This window comes from Centroberyx affinis, unplaced genomic scaffold (assembly GCF_046629955.1).
Source record: "Centroberyx affinis isolate AG114_WGS23_722 - 3 ecotype Tasmania unplaced genomic scaffold, CSIRO-AGI_Caff_v1 ptg003154l_1, whole genome shotgun sequence".
In the NCBI taxonomy this organism is placed as follows: Eukaryota; Metazoa; Chordata; class Actinopteri; order Beryciformes; family Berycidae; genus Centroberyx; species Centroberyx affinis.
Window position 1 is genome coordinate 194,055 of NW_027281210.1, and position 17,954 is coordinate 212,008.

Sequence of the window (17,954 nt, forward strand, 5' to 3'; positions counted from 1 at the left end):
GCTAGCAGACGAAACAGCCAGGTTAGCTAACTGTTAGCTAGATAAGTCAGTATTTGTCGCAGAAAACACACGTTAAAATGTTTCGGAGAAAACTGACAGCTCTAGATTATCACAACCCCAATGGATTTGATTGCAAAGGTAAGAAAACCCTCGCCAGGGAGCTTTTGAATGAGGCAGAAGCAGCTAACGAGCCGGGCAACGTCATGCATGCGCGTATCCCAGATGCGTGCTGTCACTGTATAGAGACGACGTCACGCCAAACTCTACTAAAAATGTGTAGTTAAGTGTTGCCTTATTTACTGGCAAACGTCCATTCCTGTTAGGATATAAGTAAAAATCTTTTACAAACTATTATGAGCCAGTCTTTCATTCGGCATACATCCAATACCCCAAACACTTTGTATTTCAATAAAATTTCAGCTTTGATAATAAGTTTGCTGCCACAATTTTATTCCACCAAATTAACGTTATACTGTGGAGGGCGGTAGCGAGCAGTATGAAAACAAATTTCAAAGTTAATATTTTATTAAAAATAAGTGCTGTTTAGTATATTATATATATGCCGAATTTGCCTGAATACACTAATGACTCATGTAAAGTCTGAAGACATGTTCTATCAGGTGTATAAAGTTACATATAAACAATTAATCATTACACATCCAAATGTCTGAATGGCGTTTGTGATCTCTACATAGGAGACAACGGCACGTTTCGTTGCTAGCATACACGACGAATCACAGTTTACTTAGCTGCTTTCTTTTCCGGATCTATTCACTACTATTTACTATTTATTAGCTTGCCATTAGCAATACAGTAAATTAAGATGCTATCCCAGACGTAAATGTATCATTTCATCTAACTTAGCTAACGTTAGCAACCTGTGTAAGTGGTTTTAGCTAACGTTACGATAATGACTACAGCCTCTTAAATGGACACTTACGTTATTACATAGAATTATCTTAGTCCTACTAAAACCTACGAAGGAGGCACAGTATGCCTTGCCTATATAAATATATATAGTTATATATTTGTGCAGCTGTTTGAGTGACAAATGTGCCTGTTCCTACCTGCTAGTCAGCTTGCCTCTATCTTGTAACTTCAAGTCATTCTGTAGTTGTCTATCTACCAATCTATCATTCTACTGAAGAGGTGATGACATCTTTTTATCTGCCTTTCTGTCTATTGATCTACAAATGGTGTATGTATCTGGGTCTCCCGTCTGTTCAGATGAGACAGAGTTCAGGAACTGCATTGTGTGGCTGGAGGACCAGAAGATCCGACACTACAAGATAGAAGACAGAGGCAACCTCAGAAACATCCCAAGCTCAGACTGGCCTACAGCCTACCAGAAGGTGAGACCAGGCCAGTACACTTCTGCTATAGCCACCTGAGCTTACCAAACAATTGAAAACGGCCTATAGTACAGCCATTATGGTAGCCCTGTAATCAATGCAATCATTTTTCACACTCAACACACAGGCCTTCAGTGATCGTGCATGTGTATTTACGTTTTACATTGCAACGTCAACCACAAAAGAAAATCCAGCAAGTAGTCGTGTCCCGCCATGGCATTTTAAGAGTTGTTATGTGACGTTCATTTTATTCTGAAAGACTATGTGATTGCCTACAGGTATTTCCTTGTTACTGATGTCAGAGTTCAGAGTTTGAGAAATCAGGGTCCACCGCCAAACCCTTAGTTCCCCACATAGTAAAGAGAATTTTAATGTCATTGTCGTGGAAATGTCCGCGCTGTTTCCCCAAGTTGTATTTGAGCTTCCGGTTCCTGTGTGCAGTACCTCCAGGATGTGAACTGTCCATTCAGCGTTCAGGAGAGACAAGAGGCCATCGACTGGTTACTGGGACTGGCTGTGCGATACGAATACGGAGACAACGGTAAGAGGGGCGCTCATGTCTGTCTGTTGAGATGATTGCAGGGTTTATTTGGGCAAAGTATTGAAAAGGATAATTCCAGCCACAGTGGATGTTAAGCCCATTTTCCAGAGTGCCCTCTCTCCCTTTTAAGCTATTAAGGGACATTTCTCTTCCTGCACTCACCTCGCAACCCACAGTGATTTGTTCAAATGTAATAATGGTATGATTGTACAGTGCAGTGTTATCTTTCAAAGGGGATATTTTTAATAATTTGTCCCAACAACAAGACCTTCTGCCCTAATTTCTGTGTACCATTCCGTTTTATACTCCACTTTGACAGCATAGTTGTAATACTGAGGCTGACCTGTAGATGGAGACATTGTAAAAGGAATGAAGTTTCTTGGTGTTGCCAACTCACATTCTCCTTTTCACATTCAGCTTATTCAGCAAGTGTGTTTTCTTGTTCAGTGTTTTTCAGAGACGGGGTTGGGGGCTAAAAAAAAATGGCACCCAAAATTAGTCTGGAGAACCAAAGTTATGCCCTCTGATGTTTGAAATGACAAGTGATAAATAATGCCGACTGGATCAGGAGGCCAGAGATTAAAGTCCCGAGCTCTCACACACTACAAGATCATCTGTATGACGCCACAAACTTGCACTGACTTGTTCCCACCATGATGCCAAATCATGGCCATAATCAGCCTAAAAGTCACATAGTGTGTCCCCAGCCTTAATTACACGTTCTGTTAGAAGCCTCATGTATATGTTAATTTATTTTGACTGTGTTTTGTACGTTTCTCTTCAGTGGACAAGTATAAGAATTGTCAGCCGCTGTCTGCCTCCAACAACAGTGACAAACCAGCTGACCCTCTCATCAACCTCGACAGTAAGTAGTAATTCTACTCCTCTGTCCTTCTCCTTCCACCCTCTTTCTCCCCATCGTTGTTTTATCTGTCACTACCTCTGTCTGACTCTCTCATCTCATTGGTCAACATGGAGCTATGAGAACATAGACACCAAAATCATCCATGTGTCCTGGCCAGTACTATACTATCACTCAACATAGTGTATGCTAAAGTGTTAGCATCTTCTAAAGCTTCTCTGTATTTCTCTTTACTTTTTCAACTGAATCTCTTTGTTTCAAATATGAGCTCAGTGTGTGTGTGTATGTGTGTGTTTTCCAGGTAATTCACCAGATTTCAAGGCAGGAGTGATGGCTCTGTCCAACATCCTCAAGATACAACGACACGATGACTACCTAGTTATGCTCAAGGTGAGTGTGTGTTTGGTGTGTACCTGTCTGTGTGTGTGTGTGTGTGTGAATGTGCTGAGATAGGGCAGTGGTTCTCAACGTGGGGTTTGGGGACCACCAGGGGTCCTTGAGGGGATTCCAGGGGTCCCCAACAAATTGATAAATCAAGTGAACGCAATCATAGGATGTAGAAGAATGACTATTTTGATCATAGTTTCTCTGTTATCTCTCTACCTACAATATAGATAGTCATGGAATTCTGGACAAAATCATATCTAACAATAAAAATATTCTCAGATTTGGGTCCGAGAGACAAAATCTCATCAAATGGGGGTCGGTGGCCCTAATGTGGACTAAATTAGGGGTCCTTGATATGAAAAAGGTTGAGAATCACTGAGATAGGGGACTGAACATCAAGCTGAGCGTGTGTCTTATTTATTTTTTTACTGTCATTTTTTTCTGTTGATCCTTTGCTGATTAATTTCTATTTCCTTAAGCTGCTGTATTTTACTATTATGCCTATGTATTTTATGGCTCAGGCTTTTAATCCTTTATAAACTCTTATAGAAAAATGTTTTCCTATATTCGATCATTGTCATTTTCTCTGCACCTGCCAGGCCATTCGCATTCTGATCCAGGAGAGACTTTCTCCAGAGGCCATCGCTAAAGCCAGCCAGACTAAAGAGGTAAATTTTTTTTTTTTTTCACTTTAGTTTTTATTGAGTTCAACATTTATAAACATGTAAAACCAACAGTTAAACATACTAAAGAGGTAAATTGAACACACATTTTTATGAAGACTCAAATTGCAATGTTGTGTTTGGCAGCATTGTCAGAATATGAGGCTGTCTGCCGGTTCCCATGGCGACAGGTGGTGTTTACAGTGGCGTTCACACACATTTTGGCTGTACAACTGCTAGCACACTGGCAATTCAAAACATATCAAAGCCAACTTATGTTCTTCATCTGCTTCACCCAAGATGATAATGGTGTCTCAGTCATATATATATAGCTTCCTCTCTTCTTCTTCAGGGTCTTCCAGTAGCCTTGGACAAGCACATGTTAGGTTTCGACACTGGGGGTGAGTGCAGCTTTTTGATTATATAAATTTGAATGATTGTGATATAGAAACTACAGGATGGGCTTTAAAGAGGCAAGTTGAAGAACACACCCTAAAATGTTTCCTCTCTCTCTGTCCTCCTCCTCTTCCTCAGACGCGACTCTGAACGAAGCGGCCCAGATCTTGCGCCTGCTGCACATCGAGGAGCTGCGGGAGCTCCAGACCCGGATCAACGAGGCCATCGTCGCCGTGCAGGCCATCATCGCCGACCCCAAGACGGACCACAGGCTGGGCAAGGTCGGCAGATGAGAGCGGGAAAGCGAGAAGAGAGGAGACGGGACCGCGCCGCCCGGGGAGTTTTCGTTTTGATTTTGACGAGAAAAGCCGTTCTGTTTTTGGTTGGGACAGAAAAAGCGTCTTGTGTTTTTTTTTTTCCTTTGTTGCATGAGATCAGATTGTGTTTAAATTGGGGAATTTGTGACAAATCAGCGCAAACGCCACTGACCACACAGCCTAGTCATCAGATGATGTCATACAACAGAGTCAAATGTTTAACACAGCAGATACATAAGGAGTAATATAAGCATTGTCAAGTCATTTTGGCCAATTTGTCAGGTGCTGTCCTTTATATTTGTAAGGTTATCGCTTATTGTGTGTACTGCAATAAGCAACTCCAGACTGCTGCCATTATGTTTCCCTCAATAGAAACCACAGAGAAGCTTCTGTAGTTATTGAGCAATTTTTTTTTTTTTTAAGGTTGGACATTTGGAAGATGGAAACTGACTTCTATTTGTATCTTTTGATTTGAGAAGGAAGAAAACCTTTTTCATTTTTTGCAGACCGAGCGAGAGATCAGATGTGAGCGGTTTAAGCTGGAGCTTTATGGAGAAATACATGAACACAACTGAACACTAAGCACTCCTGTGCTTCTTGTGATGTTCGGATGTTTGCTTGGCTGCATTTACACAGGAAAGGGAAATCTGATCTTGAGCTCCTTGTCGCATATGATCTTCAAATGGCTTTTGATAAAGGATAGAAATAAAGGCTTGTACAGGAGACCCAAAGCGGTTGTTGGTTGGTTATTATAAATGCTAACATAACTGTTTCTTATGTGTTTTAAACATGTTTGAAGTTGTATTCTCAGAAATGTTGACTCTCACTTTTCTCCCTGCAGTTTTTCTGTATCCTACTTATCCAAGCCTCTATTGTATGAGACCCCTAGTGGACAAGTCTAACACAGCATCCCAAAGCTGTTCAAGCAAATTACAGGCAGCATGCCACAGTAATGACAAGGGACAGATGTCATCAGTGGGATTTGAACCTATGACTTTGTGAGTATCCAGGATGCACCTTTGCCCTACATGCACAAAATAAACACTACCATGTTAAAGGAAAAATCCACCCTCAGGTACTCTCACACTGTTATCATCAGTGTGTGATGTTCAATGCATTCCAGAAGTGTTGTGATGTACCTTTTTGTTGTATCCACTCAGCCTGCTTTGTCCACTACTACTTCAGTTTGTGATTTCCTACATTTCCCAGAATGCCTTTCGAAAAAGCCCCCAGAGAAGGGCTGTGAACTCCTTGCATTCAGTTGTGGGTTCATTCATGTCGGTAAAGAGAGCAATAGCAGTCCCCTTACTCAAAACACAACATGGCTGCATTGCATTCTGGTCTATTGAAGCTAGTGTTAGTTGAGAAATTGGTATCTTCACTGCTTCTACATTGGATTTTTATCTTTATGATTATTGAACATTGGTCCAAAATGGCGCATCTAGAAAGAAGCCTTTGCTCTCACCCAAATCTTACCATTGATGTTTTAGATCGCTGAAACATTTTCTGCTCTCAAACTCCATTGCAGCTGCTGGAAATATCTCATATTGATGTCTTGTTGTCTATGTTTGACCAGTTATCAATGGGAATAAGACAAATACACCACCAAACAACAATATGGACCCAGAAACCATCGCCATTAGCTGTTTCTGTCACAGAGTGATGGATTCTTTTCTTGGATTCTTCAGCTTTACCTTGGGATTCAAACCAAGGACCTTCTGAATCTTAACCAAGTGATTCAGCAGATTCCTATACAGTATCAGAATGAACGTCATTATTTAAGTACAATATGGCTGCATTTACAGCTGGAGCAAGGCACTACTGCTCCAGAAAATTCTGTTTAGCATCTTAAAGGAGCATCATGGTTTGAACCCGTACCAGAGACACATCAACACAAAGAACCTGTCAAGTCCTGAATCACATTTTATTGTTATAAATATCACATCTTATAAAAAGATACAAAAAGATTTTTAAAAAAGTAGTAGTAATAAAAAGTATTTGGCAAAAAGAATTTAATGTCATTTCATCACGTGTGAAACACAGATTAGTAGTGCAGAGAAATACGGCAGTACTGTCATGGCTGTGATGGGACCTCTTCATCTGGCACACAGGGCTGCATGGGGAACAGGTTACACCTAATCAGACTGCAGAAATCTGATTACAAAAACTGATGCTGTAATCTGACACAGGTACTGAACTTCATCTGTGGATTTTGTAAAAGTAAGAGAACACAACAGATTAGCAAGTATGTGTAATCCAACCAATTATGTTAATGATACATATTCAATCAGGGTAATCTAATCAGTATCATTTAGAAAGTAGCTTCCTCAGTGCTGATGGCACAGCTTGAAACTACCATCAGCCAAGTCCTGGTAGCCCTGGTCTATGGCTGGTAAATCTGTCGGTTCTATTGCTGCTCTTGGGCAGGTAGGTAGCTAACCTGTGTTCCATCAGTCGTTTACATCTAAAAAAAAAAAAAAAAAACGGCTAACTTATTAAATAGACTGGTGAAATACTGAATTGGATAGCCGCTGTGGCCGGTGGACCAATAAGATACTTGTTGCCCAGTTGCACATGGGGAATTTGGCTCGAACAGTTCAACGTTTTAAAGCTCTTCAGGTCATTGTTCTTTGGCTTTAAAGAACAGAAAAACTGAACTCGCATACAGTTTAAACGTATTAAAGCTGATTTCGTTTCATCGTTCTTTAGCTTTAATCGGTAGAAAAACAAAAAAAACAACTCACGTACAAAAATACAGTAGAAACAAAAACTAAAAATTGAGGTATAAAACAAATTTACAAAGCATGTATTTGGGGGTTATAGGTTTAAGGCGAGATAAGGGGGTGGGGGGTCGGGGGGGCTGGGTGGGTCTGAGCGTTTTGAGGGTTTGTAAATTTGCTCCGACGGTGGTTCCGGCAACGGGAAGCCATCTTGCTCCCTGAGTGTCCTTTCTTCTGAGGCGCACCCAAGGGAGGGCACTGGGTAGGGGGGTGGTTTTGCCCTCTTTTTCAGGAGCCGCCCCAAAACAATAGCACCAAAGGACCCTGCGGCTGCCCGTCCGTCGTTAGTGGCTCCCTGCAACACAACGCAAAACCAATCACGACCTTAGGATCCCATCTGAACAATTCGTGAACAGCCTCAAGATGTTGTCACTTGTATTTTCTTGCGTCTCCAATCTGAACGCGACCCGTTCAAAACCTTGGAGGAAAGGGATCTTGCTGAAAAAATGGGTTCTGAGAGATCTAACTGAGTGCAGACACATGCGGAAATTAGACGTTCAAAAGTTTGTTGTTTTCGAAATCAACTTTTAACGTCTGAGAAACAGAAAACTCGACCACAAGAAAGACCACATTTCAAAATAAGAGCGATACATGGACCAAACATTCACATTCCAACATACAGGCTTGTATATTAGAGCGTTATGGCCTTGTATATTATGATATGCATGTTTGGACCGTGTGTCAAGTCTTATTTAGAAATTTGATCTGTGCGTTGTAGAGGCACTTTGACATGGAGATTTCTCTTTCTGAGACGCACTGAAATGACAACAAAATTGTGAGCATCTGTAATCAACATGAATTAGTTTTGTCTATATTGAAGGTTGAAGGCCTCGTATCAGAACCCGTCTTCAATCAGCCGCTTGGTATGTGGTCAAGATTCCCTCCGAGGTTTTGAACGGGTCGCGTTCGGATTCAAGTAAATACGATGAATTGCGAGGACATCTTGAGGCCATTTAGTGAGGTTTACACAGAAACAGATGGATTTTTTTGTGTGTCTTTATGGTAAAAATCAAATCTCTATCTAAAGACATTTTGGCACACGCATATAATCTCCTCACGGCTGTCGAAATAAATAGGAAACAGTGGAAAGCTGTTTTTTGTTTTGTGGTGGAAATGAAGCAAGGTCTGATTTCCTTGGGTGACAGAATGAAAGGTTCCGCATAACGACAGAACAAACAGACCCTACATCCTGAACAAAGCCCTACACTTAACTTGTGGTGACTAAGAATTGTCATTGTAAAGTGTGTGTGAGTGTGTGTGTGAGCATCTCTTGGGCGATGACAGCTTTTAAGCCCTTTATAACCAGCATCCAAACCCTTAACAAGTGTGTTTTAGAGCTGTCATCATGGTCAGAATTACACCGCACATTGACATCTTTGAAGCAAGCGGGTGTTATTTAGTCTGAGGCTTTAAGAGAGCGTTGGAGAACACACAGACACCACATTTACAGCCACACACACCGGTCACACAGTTGTCACTTTGACGCATTGTGGGCGGTCAGAGCTGCCCACACACACACACACACACACACACACACACACACACACACACGAACATGCTGCGTTGCATGACTTCCAGACTCTCCAAACTCTTTCATCATGACGTTCGGAACAGATTTTACACTCAAATTCATTGCACTCTAGGTGTGTGTGTGTGTGTGTTTCTGTGTGTGAGTGTGTGTGTGTGTGTATTAGCTTCGACAATGACAGCTTCCAAGGTGCTAGTTTAGGGATTATCCTGTGTTTAGTGAGCTACTTTGTTCTTTTAAAGACATTTAAAACAAGGCTTTGGAAGGATTTAAGGCCATCTGCACAGGTATCAACACATCAAACATGACACACACACACACACACACAAAATACAGGTAGAGGGTCGTACACACCTGTGTAATCATTGTACTTTGGTCTCATGTACACACACACACACACACAGGTTACAAGTAGAGGGTCGTAGACAGCTGTGTAATCATTGTCCTTTCGTCTATCTTACAGGTGTAGACGAACACACACACACACACACACACACACACACACACACACACGCAGGGGTGTAGGTGTAGAGTAGAGGGTCTCGGCCAGCTGTGTGATGACTGTTCTTTAGATGCAAGGTGATGAAACACGGCTGGTCTTTCTCCAGACAACAAAGGCTGCATTTACACCGGCCCGAAAAATCTGGCTTCTCACGGCCAGAGAAACCACATGGGATCTGACTGCTCTATGTCATCCATGCAGGCCTATGATAAGTCCAATAACATGTTAATTAGGTTCTACTGTATTGGTAAACTCTACACTGTTGATATCCTAAGATGATTCATTTATGTCTTTTAGCCATTAGCCGTTTTGTCTAGTATTGACTTTTAAAAATCATCGTATTTTACTTAAAATAAGTGAAAAAATCTGCCAATGGGGTGAGATAATCTTACTTGTTTCCAGTGCAAGTCAACTTGTTTCAAGAATTTCCTTGAGTTAAGTGACATTTTAATACAAGAGATCTGCCTTATTTCCAAGATATTGTCACTTTGTTTCCAGGAAAATCTTCAAAACAGGTGAATTGCAAACAAGTGCATTGGAAACAAGTGAGATTATCTCACTGCATTGGCAGATTTTTTCACTTCACTAATATCAGGATGAAACTCGATTCAAGAAAAGCTGATTTGTATTGGAAACAAGTGAAATGACCTCACCCACTAGCAGATTTTTTCACTTATTTTAAGGAAAACCAGATTTTAAGGCTCAATACTAGACTAAATCATTTTTTTTAACATTGTTTTTTATTAGAAAAAAGTAAATAATTCATGTGACTTACATCATTATGAATCACCGTACAACAGGGTATACTGTGATCTAATATCAGAAAGATTCACTGGTGCTTAAGAAGAATTATTTCCACTGGGTGGGTAAAGTGAGTTTAGGTGGGTTTATGCTGCATTCATGTCATATGGGAGAAACCAAATGAGTGACGTGATGGTTAAAAGCAACGACTTGGAGGCGTTCAGGTGTTCAAAGTAATTTGAAGTTTTCTCTAGACTTTGCTTGCTCCTCATTAGCTTTTACACACAAAAAATAAGATTCAAACTGTTAATTTTGATTACAGATATTTCCTTGTTGGTGATGTCAGAATCAGGATCCCTTGCTGAACCCTGTCTTCCCAAGTCATATTTATGACTTTAAAGCTGATAGGAATAGTACTTTCTAGTCGGACACTTGTAATTCCAGTTTTTCCCATAGGACTTGAACGCAGCGTTACCCTCCACTACGTCCCTGTGTAGGGTTAACTATGTGTTTTCTGTCCCCGGTGTAAATGCAGCCTTGCAGGGCTAAGGTGACATCTGGTGGGAGTCGACTGATGTGATGACATCACTCCACACAAACCAATGAGCTCACTGCCTGCGACACCTTGAAGTCGGTGTGTGAGAGAGCGTGAGAGCGTGTGTGTGTGTGTGTGTGTGTAAGGATGACTTGAAAGAGAGGGCTTGGTTGCTATTACAGAGAGCCAAAATGACACGTACTTGTACTTGTATTCCACTGCTACATTTGTGTGTATGTATGTATGTGTGTCTTCCATTCTCATATTTAGACAATAAAAAGAGCGTTCCCGTCTGTTGCCGTGACAGCATCTCACCTGATAGACAGTGGGTGGTTGCTATGGCGATGCCGTACAGGTGAGAGCGCTGGTCGGGCAGGTATTCGTCGGTGAACTGGCTGCTGTCTTTGCTCACTGCGATCACCCCGTCCCTACAAGACGGAAGACGACAAGACGGATTGAGGAAGGACGGTCAAGACAGACATAGATAGAAAAGACATGCAAATAGACAGATAGGTAAACAAAGACGCGTACCTTCTCCAGTCGGTGTAGTAGAAGTGGTTCCTGTAGTAGACCATGCTGAACGGGTAGTTGAGGTTGGGGTGGATCACTCTTCGACCCGAACCGTCGGGGAATATACACTCTAAACGCTTTGTACCTGACACACAGAGAGAGAGAGAGGGACAGAAGTTGAGGATTATCATTTAGCATTATCATTTATCTTCAACCATGGGGTGACGGTAGCTTACAAATTAGTAGTAGTATTTACCTGCATCGGCCCAGCAGACTTGTCCGGAAGTAGAGTCGTACGTCAGGGCGTTGGGCAAACCGATCCCGTCAGACACCACCACCCTGCGGTTGTGGCCGTCCACTGAGGAACTCTCGATCTTGGGAGCCTCTCGGTTCCAGTCTGTCCAATAGAGAGTGCTGCAGAGAGAGAGAGAGACAGAGAGGGAGAGAGAAGGCATGAGGGAAAAGGAGGGAGAGATATTTTACTATGGCAACAGTATCAAGATGCCTTAAGTTGCAGCCAGTCCTGTAGTGATAAATAAAAAGGAAGGTGAACTATAACCTCTAGTTGGTGATCATCATAAGGCAAACAGCCACCAATAGAAACAATAATAAATTATATATAATTTCAGAAAAGTACTGATTTATACTTTTTCCCTCAGAAGACCCTATCTTCATATAACAGATCAAACCACTTAGAATGAATCACTCCACTCTGCAAATAAAAAGGTGGGTGCATCGAGTTTACATCCCTGGTTTCAGCTGCAATGTGGCAAAAACAACATGAAATACATAAAGAAGTTTGTAAATTACACGCCTATTTTAACAGCAGAGTATCTGACTCTCCTCCAAGACACAGCACTCACACTATTAGATTGTATGAATCAGCTGCAAAAACTCATAAAGTCAAGCTCCACTCGTAAACACGAGCCATAGATTGTTGCTATGTGAAATCTAAACATATACACACATAAAAGAAATTTCTTTTATGAAAACATAGCAGCTGTTGAAAGATTACATGGGCTCTAGATGTTCTTAAGAAATCGGTACATTAAAAGCGTGTGTCAAGAAGTAAATGGATGATATATGAATGTGTTCATTATTGGCAGTGTGCTGTGGTATTTTACTTTAGTGAGGTTTTGTATTTAATTCCTGAAAGACAGAAATGTGGCTTTGTATACGTTTGTTTGTTGAACATTCCAGTAAAACTTATTTTCCAACTCAAGTTCCCCCCCCCCCCCCCCCAAGAACCTCAGTGACTTGTTTTGGTGCTGAGCGCTGGGATCTGGCTAATATAAGGAGACAAGAGGAAAATCACACACACCCACACACACATACATAGATACATATACATACAAGAGCACTGATCTCGGAGGGGGAGGGGGGGGCGGCTGTCTGATGCTGATGAGGTCACGACCACCTGTCTCGTGCTGATGAGGTCACGGTCAGGTTACTCAGAGCAGCGTGTGACCTTTGACCTCCGCTCCCCCAGGTGTTCCCCCTCTCTCAGCATCACACAGTGTCTCACAGCCCAAATACCATCTCTAATATTGCAGGTATTGATATCAAATGTACTTTCTATGGATTGGAGCCTGAATCTGTCATCTGATAAGTTCATTAACATATTAAGAGCAAAACAAATTATTGGAAAAAAGACGTACTTATTTATGTTGAATGTAAAATTGATCCTTCCATTAATACTTTATTTTGATCTACACCTTCCACTCTAATTGATGTTCTCTGTTAGTTCGTTTTGATCGCTCTTTATTATTATTTGTGTATTTTGAAAAACGTAGACTTGAGGAATGACTACAAAAATAATGAAAAATACAAAATAATGTAAAATACATACTGCAACTGCAACTACTAAGATCTCAGTAGTTTTCAGTGACTTTATTGAGACATTAACTGGGTTTCTATCCTACTATTTTCATGATTGATGATTCAATTATGATGGATTGAATTAAACAAGTTGAGCTGAAACGGCAAATTTTGTTACAATTTTTGCTTCTCAGTATGTTTGTGTCATTTTTATGCTTACTTAGCGTAGAAAAGTTGTTTGTTGGTAAATAGCGACGGAAATGCATTTGTTGAATAAATAACAATGTAAGGCTGATGTTGGTTCATTGCTGTAAGTGTATTTCATTAAAATGTGCTCGGCAGGATGGAAACGTGGCTGTAGGCAGTGTGTGTGGGCTGCTTTTCATCTGTAGATGATGGCGTACATGTGGGCAGTCCACTGGGACCTACAGGTAATACACACCACATGAGCAATCAACTGTGTGTGTGTGTATGTGTGTATTAGATAATCAGTTTAGTGTGTGAGCAGATGTTCATGTGTGTGTGTTCAAGGGTACATATTTTTTTTATGTGTGTACGCACATATGTACCTTTCAATGTATCTGCGTTTCTGTGTGTGATTACTTTCTTGTGTGTGTGTGTAAGTGTGTGTGTGTGCATGTGTGTGTGTGCACGCGCCATGTCACAGAGCACACTCTTAATCATAAGTGTACCCATGTGAAGCAGTAATTACCTTTAGGACTTGGCTCTTTGTCAGAACACACACACACACACACACACACACACACACATGGCCTTCAGTCTGAAAACAAACTTTAAACTGTAAAACCAATAATGTGAAACACACATTTGGGGTTTCATAATTCTGGTTATTGTTGCTATGCTTAATCATTTGTATCAACCACATTAAGACACACACACACACACACACACACACACACAGCCGTTGATTGTGTGATTAGTTGTGACGATGAAAAGCAGATGTTATTCCTGGAGAGCTGACCACTTTGTGCTTTCAACACACGCCGACGTGTGTGTGTGTGTGTGTGTGTGTGTGTGTTTGTCCAGGTTTAATAGTGTCAGTAAATCGAGTGCAGTTTTCTTGGCACACTTCAGTGTAACACCCACAGCACTAAAGCACTAATAATCGGTTATATGACAGAGTTATCAAACAAGCATCATTAAAGGGACACTCCACCCTAAAAGCCAACTCCCATACATTTTCCCTACGACCACCTGTCTCATATTGATGAAGTCATGTTTAGGTCACTCTCTCCCAAATCCAGAAAGCAGACTCAACAAGGCTCCACTCTGCAATGGCTTTAAACCCATTAAAAAACACAATCTGCCCTGTTGACAGTGAATTAGACACAGGCCTTGTTGACTCATACTTTGTCTGAGGCTTTACGTCCAAATCAGTTTCATTTCATAGCTGTCCTAACGGGCTTACAAGAGAAAACGCGGCCCATCCTGACATCACCCTGGATATTCTGTCACGCCATCGACACAATCTGTATCTCCGGAGCAGCTCCAGAACATGTCACTCGATCGTTCGGAGGGTTTGGCTCTTCTTTGTTTCTAGCTTGGGGAGACTAAACTAATATTTTTATATCTCTATTTTATTTTTCTAGCCCAGTTGTTAGATATTCAGCCATTATTTGCACCCAGCCAATTCTTCAACGGGCCTCCAGACGCGTTTGCTGACAGATTTGCAACTAAGGTCCAAAAATCACATCCTTTTAACATTTGTCTTCTGTGGATAAATGAATAAGGGTTTTTTTTGAGATGATAACATTACACTGGAAAGAATGGGAAGAATTATACACTCAATCTGTTGTGTCTGAGTAAGCAAGTTAGCACGGTATCTGATTATATTCACAAATTAGCATTGAAAACATTTTCAAGGTACATTTTCTGAGTGTACCAGACAGGAAAAACAGACGGATGGAGAGATGGTTTTACCCGGTGGAGGAGACCACTATGATGGCGCGGGGGTTGACCAAGTCGGCGGTGAACAGCGTCCTCCTCCCGCTGCCGTCCAGGTTGGAGCGCTCGATCTTGTCCGGGGCCGAGTCGACCCAGAACATCAACCTGCGACTCACATCCACCGCCAAGCCCTCCGGACTGGTCAGATCTACACAGAGAGAGAGAGAGAGAGAGAGAGATCACTCAACACATATGGATGCAGAACAAGATTTAATAGAAATGAAGGGCTAGATAGTGTGTGTGTTACCTGTGTTAATGAGTATCTCAGGCTCGGCTCCAGGCTGCACTGAAGCTCTATTGATCGTCCTTCCAGACAAATCCGTCCAATAGACTTGGTTCTCTTTGCAGTCATAGGCCACACCAACGACTATGGATCCCTACACACACACACACACACATACACACAGGCATACACATATTTAAACATGTTAACACAGTTACAGCTAAGTCAGTCTACCACACACTGGTCTTTTTCCCATTATACTCGTTTGTAGAGCTAACAGTGTTCTAGCCTGGGAGGCATTGTCGAGTCTATAATCTCACAATCCACATTTGGGGTTGTTTTAGCCCTCAAATATGTCTATGCATAATCACTTCATTATGTGCAGGATGTCTGAAAAGTCTGGAACCATAGGGAAACCACCAAGAAAATGAGTATCAAAACTAAACTGCTTGTCAGAAGTGGGATTCAAGCCCTCACCTTCATTCAGAGACCAGAATGTGTGAAACAAGTTGGAAAATTCTGGTATTTCCCTTGATTTTTAAAATTCCCTGATATTCCCTCACTTCCCCAGAGATATGTATCAAATTTGAGAAGGGGTATTCTGTCTGGAATACATCAAAATTCCATGATATTCCATAAATTCCATGACCAGTGGGAACCTCATGCATGTATCAATCAATCAATTAATCAATCAATCCTACGTACATGTAGAGCCAGTAGTGTTTTGGACCGGTCCGGGTCTAGTTTGGTCCCGTTGAGAGGCAGGGCCCCGATTTTCTGCCCCTGAGCGTACAGCAGTGTGATGTCAGAGGGGGGAGGGGTCACATCCGGGCGGGGCAACGGGCGCACGGTGGGCGGGGCCACTGTGGCAATGCCTGAGACGGGATTGGATGGGAAAAAAGTTAACCTTGGAAAGTTTGCAAGGGGATGGAATTTGACACAGACAGACTGACAGACAGACAGACAGACAGACAGGCACTTACATGCAGGTTTGACTACATCATGTGATCGAGTGCCGGGAACCTCGCGCCCGTCCTGGTCCACACACCAACAATAACTGGTGTCCCCATAACACTGGACTGGACTGAGAGACGAAGAGACAGGGCAGAATAATAATTAATATCTGCAAGATTCAATTTGATTATTAGATTAGATGAACCCTGAATGATCCCTGTGGGTAAACTGGGTCATTGCAGTAGCACAGCAAAGAAAAGTAAGGTATAAATAAGAACAGAGCAAGTAGGGTGGTATTAACCCACCCTTAAGTAAAAATATATGAATTAAATAAATGTGAAAAATTCTTGAATTTACAGCCTATATCCAGGGTGTGAAAAATGACAGCAGCAGGACATAGTGATACTATGACTATGAATGACTATAAATGAAAATATAGAGATATATACAATGTATACCAAATGTGAAATTACAGCATAAATACAGGATGTACACACATGTTCAGATACACACAGGCCTTACAGACTGTATGTGCAGAACAGGTGTCTAATGCATTGTGAAAAACTATTCACCATATCCAACATATTTACAGCTATAGATAATATATGTACAAAATGTGCCGATTTGCATGTGCACATTAGTAGCTGTTTCCTTTCCAAATGCAGCAACCCAAAAATCCAACCAGTTCAATCAGTGTGTGTGTGTGTGTGTGTGTGTGTGTGTGTGTGTACCTGAAGTGTCCATCCGGCTCACACTGTGGCAGGTAGTGGTGTGGCTCTGGGCTTCCGTTATAGTGCTCCATCAAACTGGCCCTCCATCGCTCACACACACTCTCGGGCCGCTGGGTCGGAGCCACGGAGACTGAATGGGACGAGAATCAAACGCACCCAACGTTAAAATATTTACAGCTACATTCAATGATGTATGATCATAAAATGACAATACAGGATCTATTCTATCCTATCCTATCCTATTCTATCCTATCCTATCCTATCCTATTCTATTCTATGCTCTAGCTGGGTGAGTTTACATCAGAGTGATAGGAGGAGGACCTGAGTTATGGCCTGGGGAGGCCCTGTGTTTAAGACACACACACACACACACACACACACACACACACACACACACACACAAAAACACACACACACACACACACACACACACACACACACATCTTGCTTGTGTCAAAACTGTTTACCTTGTAAAATCCCTTTAATAACACACTTTATAGCAGAGCTTTAAAACTAAACCCGAAACCACTTTAGGCTTCCACTAATGTTTATGTTGGACTCTCTCTCTCTGTCTCTCTTTCTCCCTCTCTCTTTCTTGCTCTCCCTCCATCTGTCTCTTATTCTGTCTCTCTCACTGTCTAATTTCTTTGTCCCGTTACGTTCACTCTCCCCTCCTCTGATGAATCTGAACTTGACATTCAGATGGAGAGAGAGAGAGAGCGATTGGACGCTGTAGAGAGAAAAGGGGATTGAGAATATTTGAGAGGAGGGTGAGAAGAAAACACACTGGCCTATGGTGAGAGATGGAAGGTAAAGAGACAGAGAGAGAGAGACTGACTAAACAACTAGATTTATGTCTCATAAGTTTTTCCTCGGGGATATGTTGTAGCAGCAGGGGGTCGGCGTGCTTCAATCCGATCCCATGAATCACTTGGTTTAACTTATATTTACTCTGTAACCACAAGACTAATTGAATGCAGTGATTCATGGATCTCTGCCGCTCCTTTTCCTGAATTTGTCAGCATCTGGATCGTCCTCTGGATCAATGTTACCCTGGACCATTCCTGAGTAATGGCTGTGGCAGTGAGTTGCAGTACTTATGTGGGTGCATGTAAATACAGGCTGACGGCGACCAGCCCGCAAATTAGAG

The 17,954-nt window shown here is 41.8% G+C and overlaps 2 protein-coding genes across 2 annotated transcripts in view; one reads left to right on the forward strand and one right to left on the reverse strand.

Annotated features, from left to right (window-relative positions):
- Positions 1 to 5,451, forward strand: rtraf (RNA transcription, translation and transport factor). Its single transcript, XM_071537947.1, has 8 exons — positions 1 to 138; positions 1,228 to 1,352; positions 1,794 to 1,893; positions 2,678 to 2,758; positions 3,057 to 3,145; positions 3,742 to 3,810; positions 4,157 to 4,205; positions 4,339 to 5,451. The coding sequence occupies exons 1-8, from the start codon at positions 78 to 80 to the stop codon at positions 4,491 to 4,493; spliced, it is 729 nt and encodes a 242-aa protein (XP_071394048.1). The 5' UTR covers positions 1 to 77; the 3' UTR covers positions 4,494 to 5,451.
- A 988-nt stretch (positions 5,452 to 6,439) lies between these two features.
- Positions 6,440 to 17,954, reverse strand: part of nid2a (nidogen 2a (osteonidogen)) — a 72,803-nt gene continuing 61,288 nt past the window's right edge. The window contains 9 exon segments of the mRNA XM_071537945.1: positions 6,440 to 7,592; positions 10,919 to 11,031; positions 11,135 to 11,258; positions 11,370 to 11,527; positions 14,873 to 15,044; positions 15,144 to 15,273; positions 15,825 to 15,994; positions 16,103 to 16,203; positions 16,805 to 16,934. Of these exon segments, the coding sequence (XP_071394046.1) occupies positions 7,582 to 7,592; positions 10,919 to 11,031; positions 11,135 to 11,258; positions 11,370 to 11,527; positions 14,873 to 15,044; positions 15,144 to 15,273; positions 15,825 to 15,994; positions 16,103 to 16,203; positions 16,805 to 16,934 (1,109 nt within the window). The 3' untranslated portion in view covers positions 6,440 to 7,581.

What these genes read in the sequence shown, in the direction of transcription:
- rtraf (XM_071537947.1), top strand. Translation starts at nt 78, where the DNA reads ATGTTTCGGAGAAAACTGACAGCTCTAGATTATCACAACCCCAATGGA. An exon ending in ACTACCTAGTTATGCTCAAG is followed by an intron (nt 3,146 to 3,741) that starts GTGAGTGTGTGT and finishes TGCACCTGCCAG; the next exon opens with GCCATTCGCATTCTGATCCA. An exon ending in AAGCCAGCCAGACTAAAGAG is followed by an intron (nt 3,811 to 4,156) that starts GTAAATTTTTTT and finishes CTTCTTCTTCAG; the next exon opens with GGTCTTCCAGTAGCCTTGGA.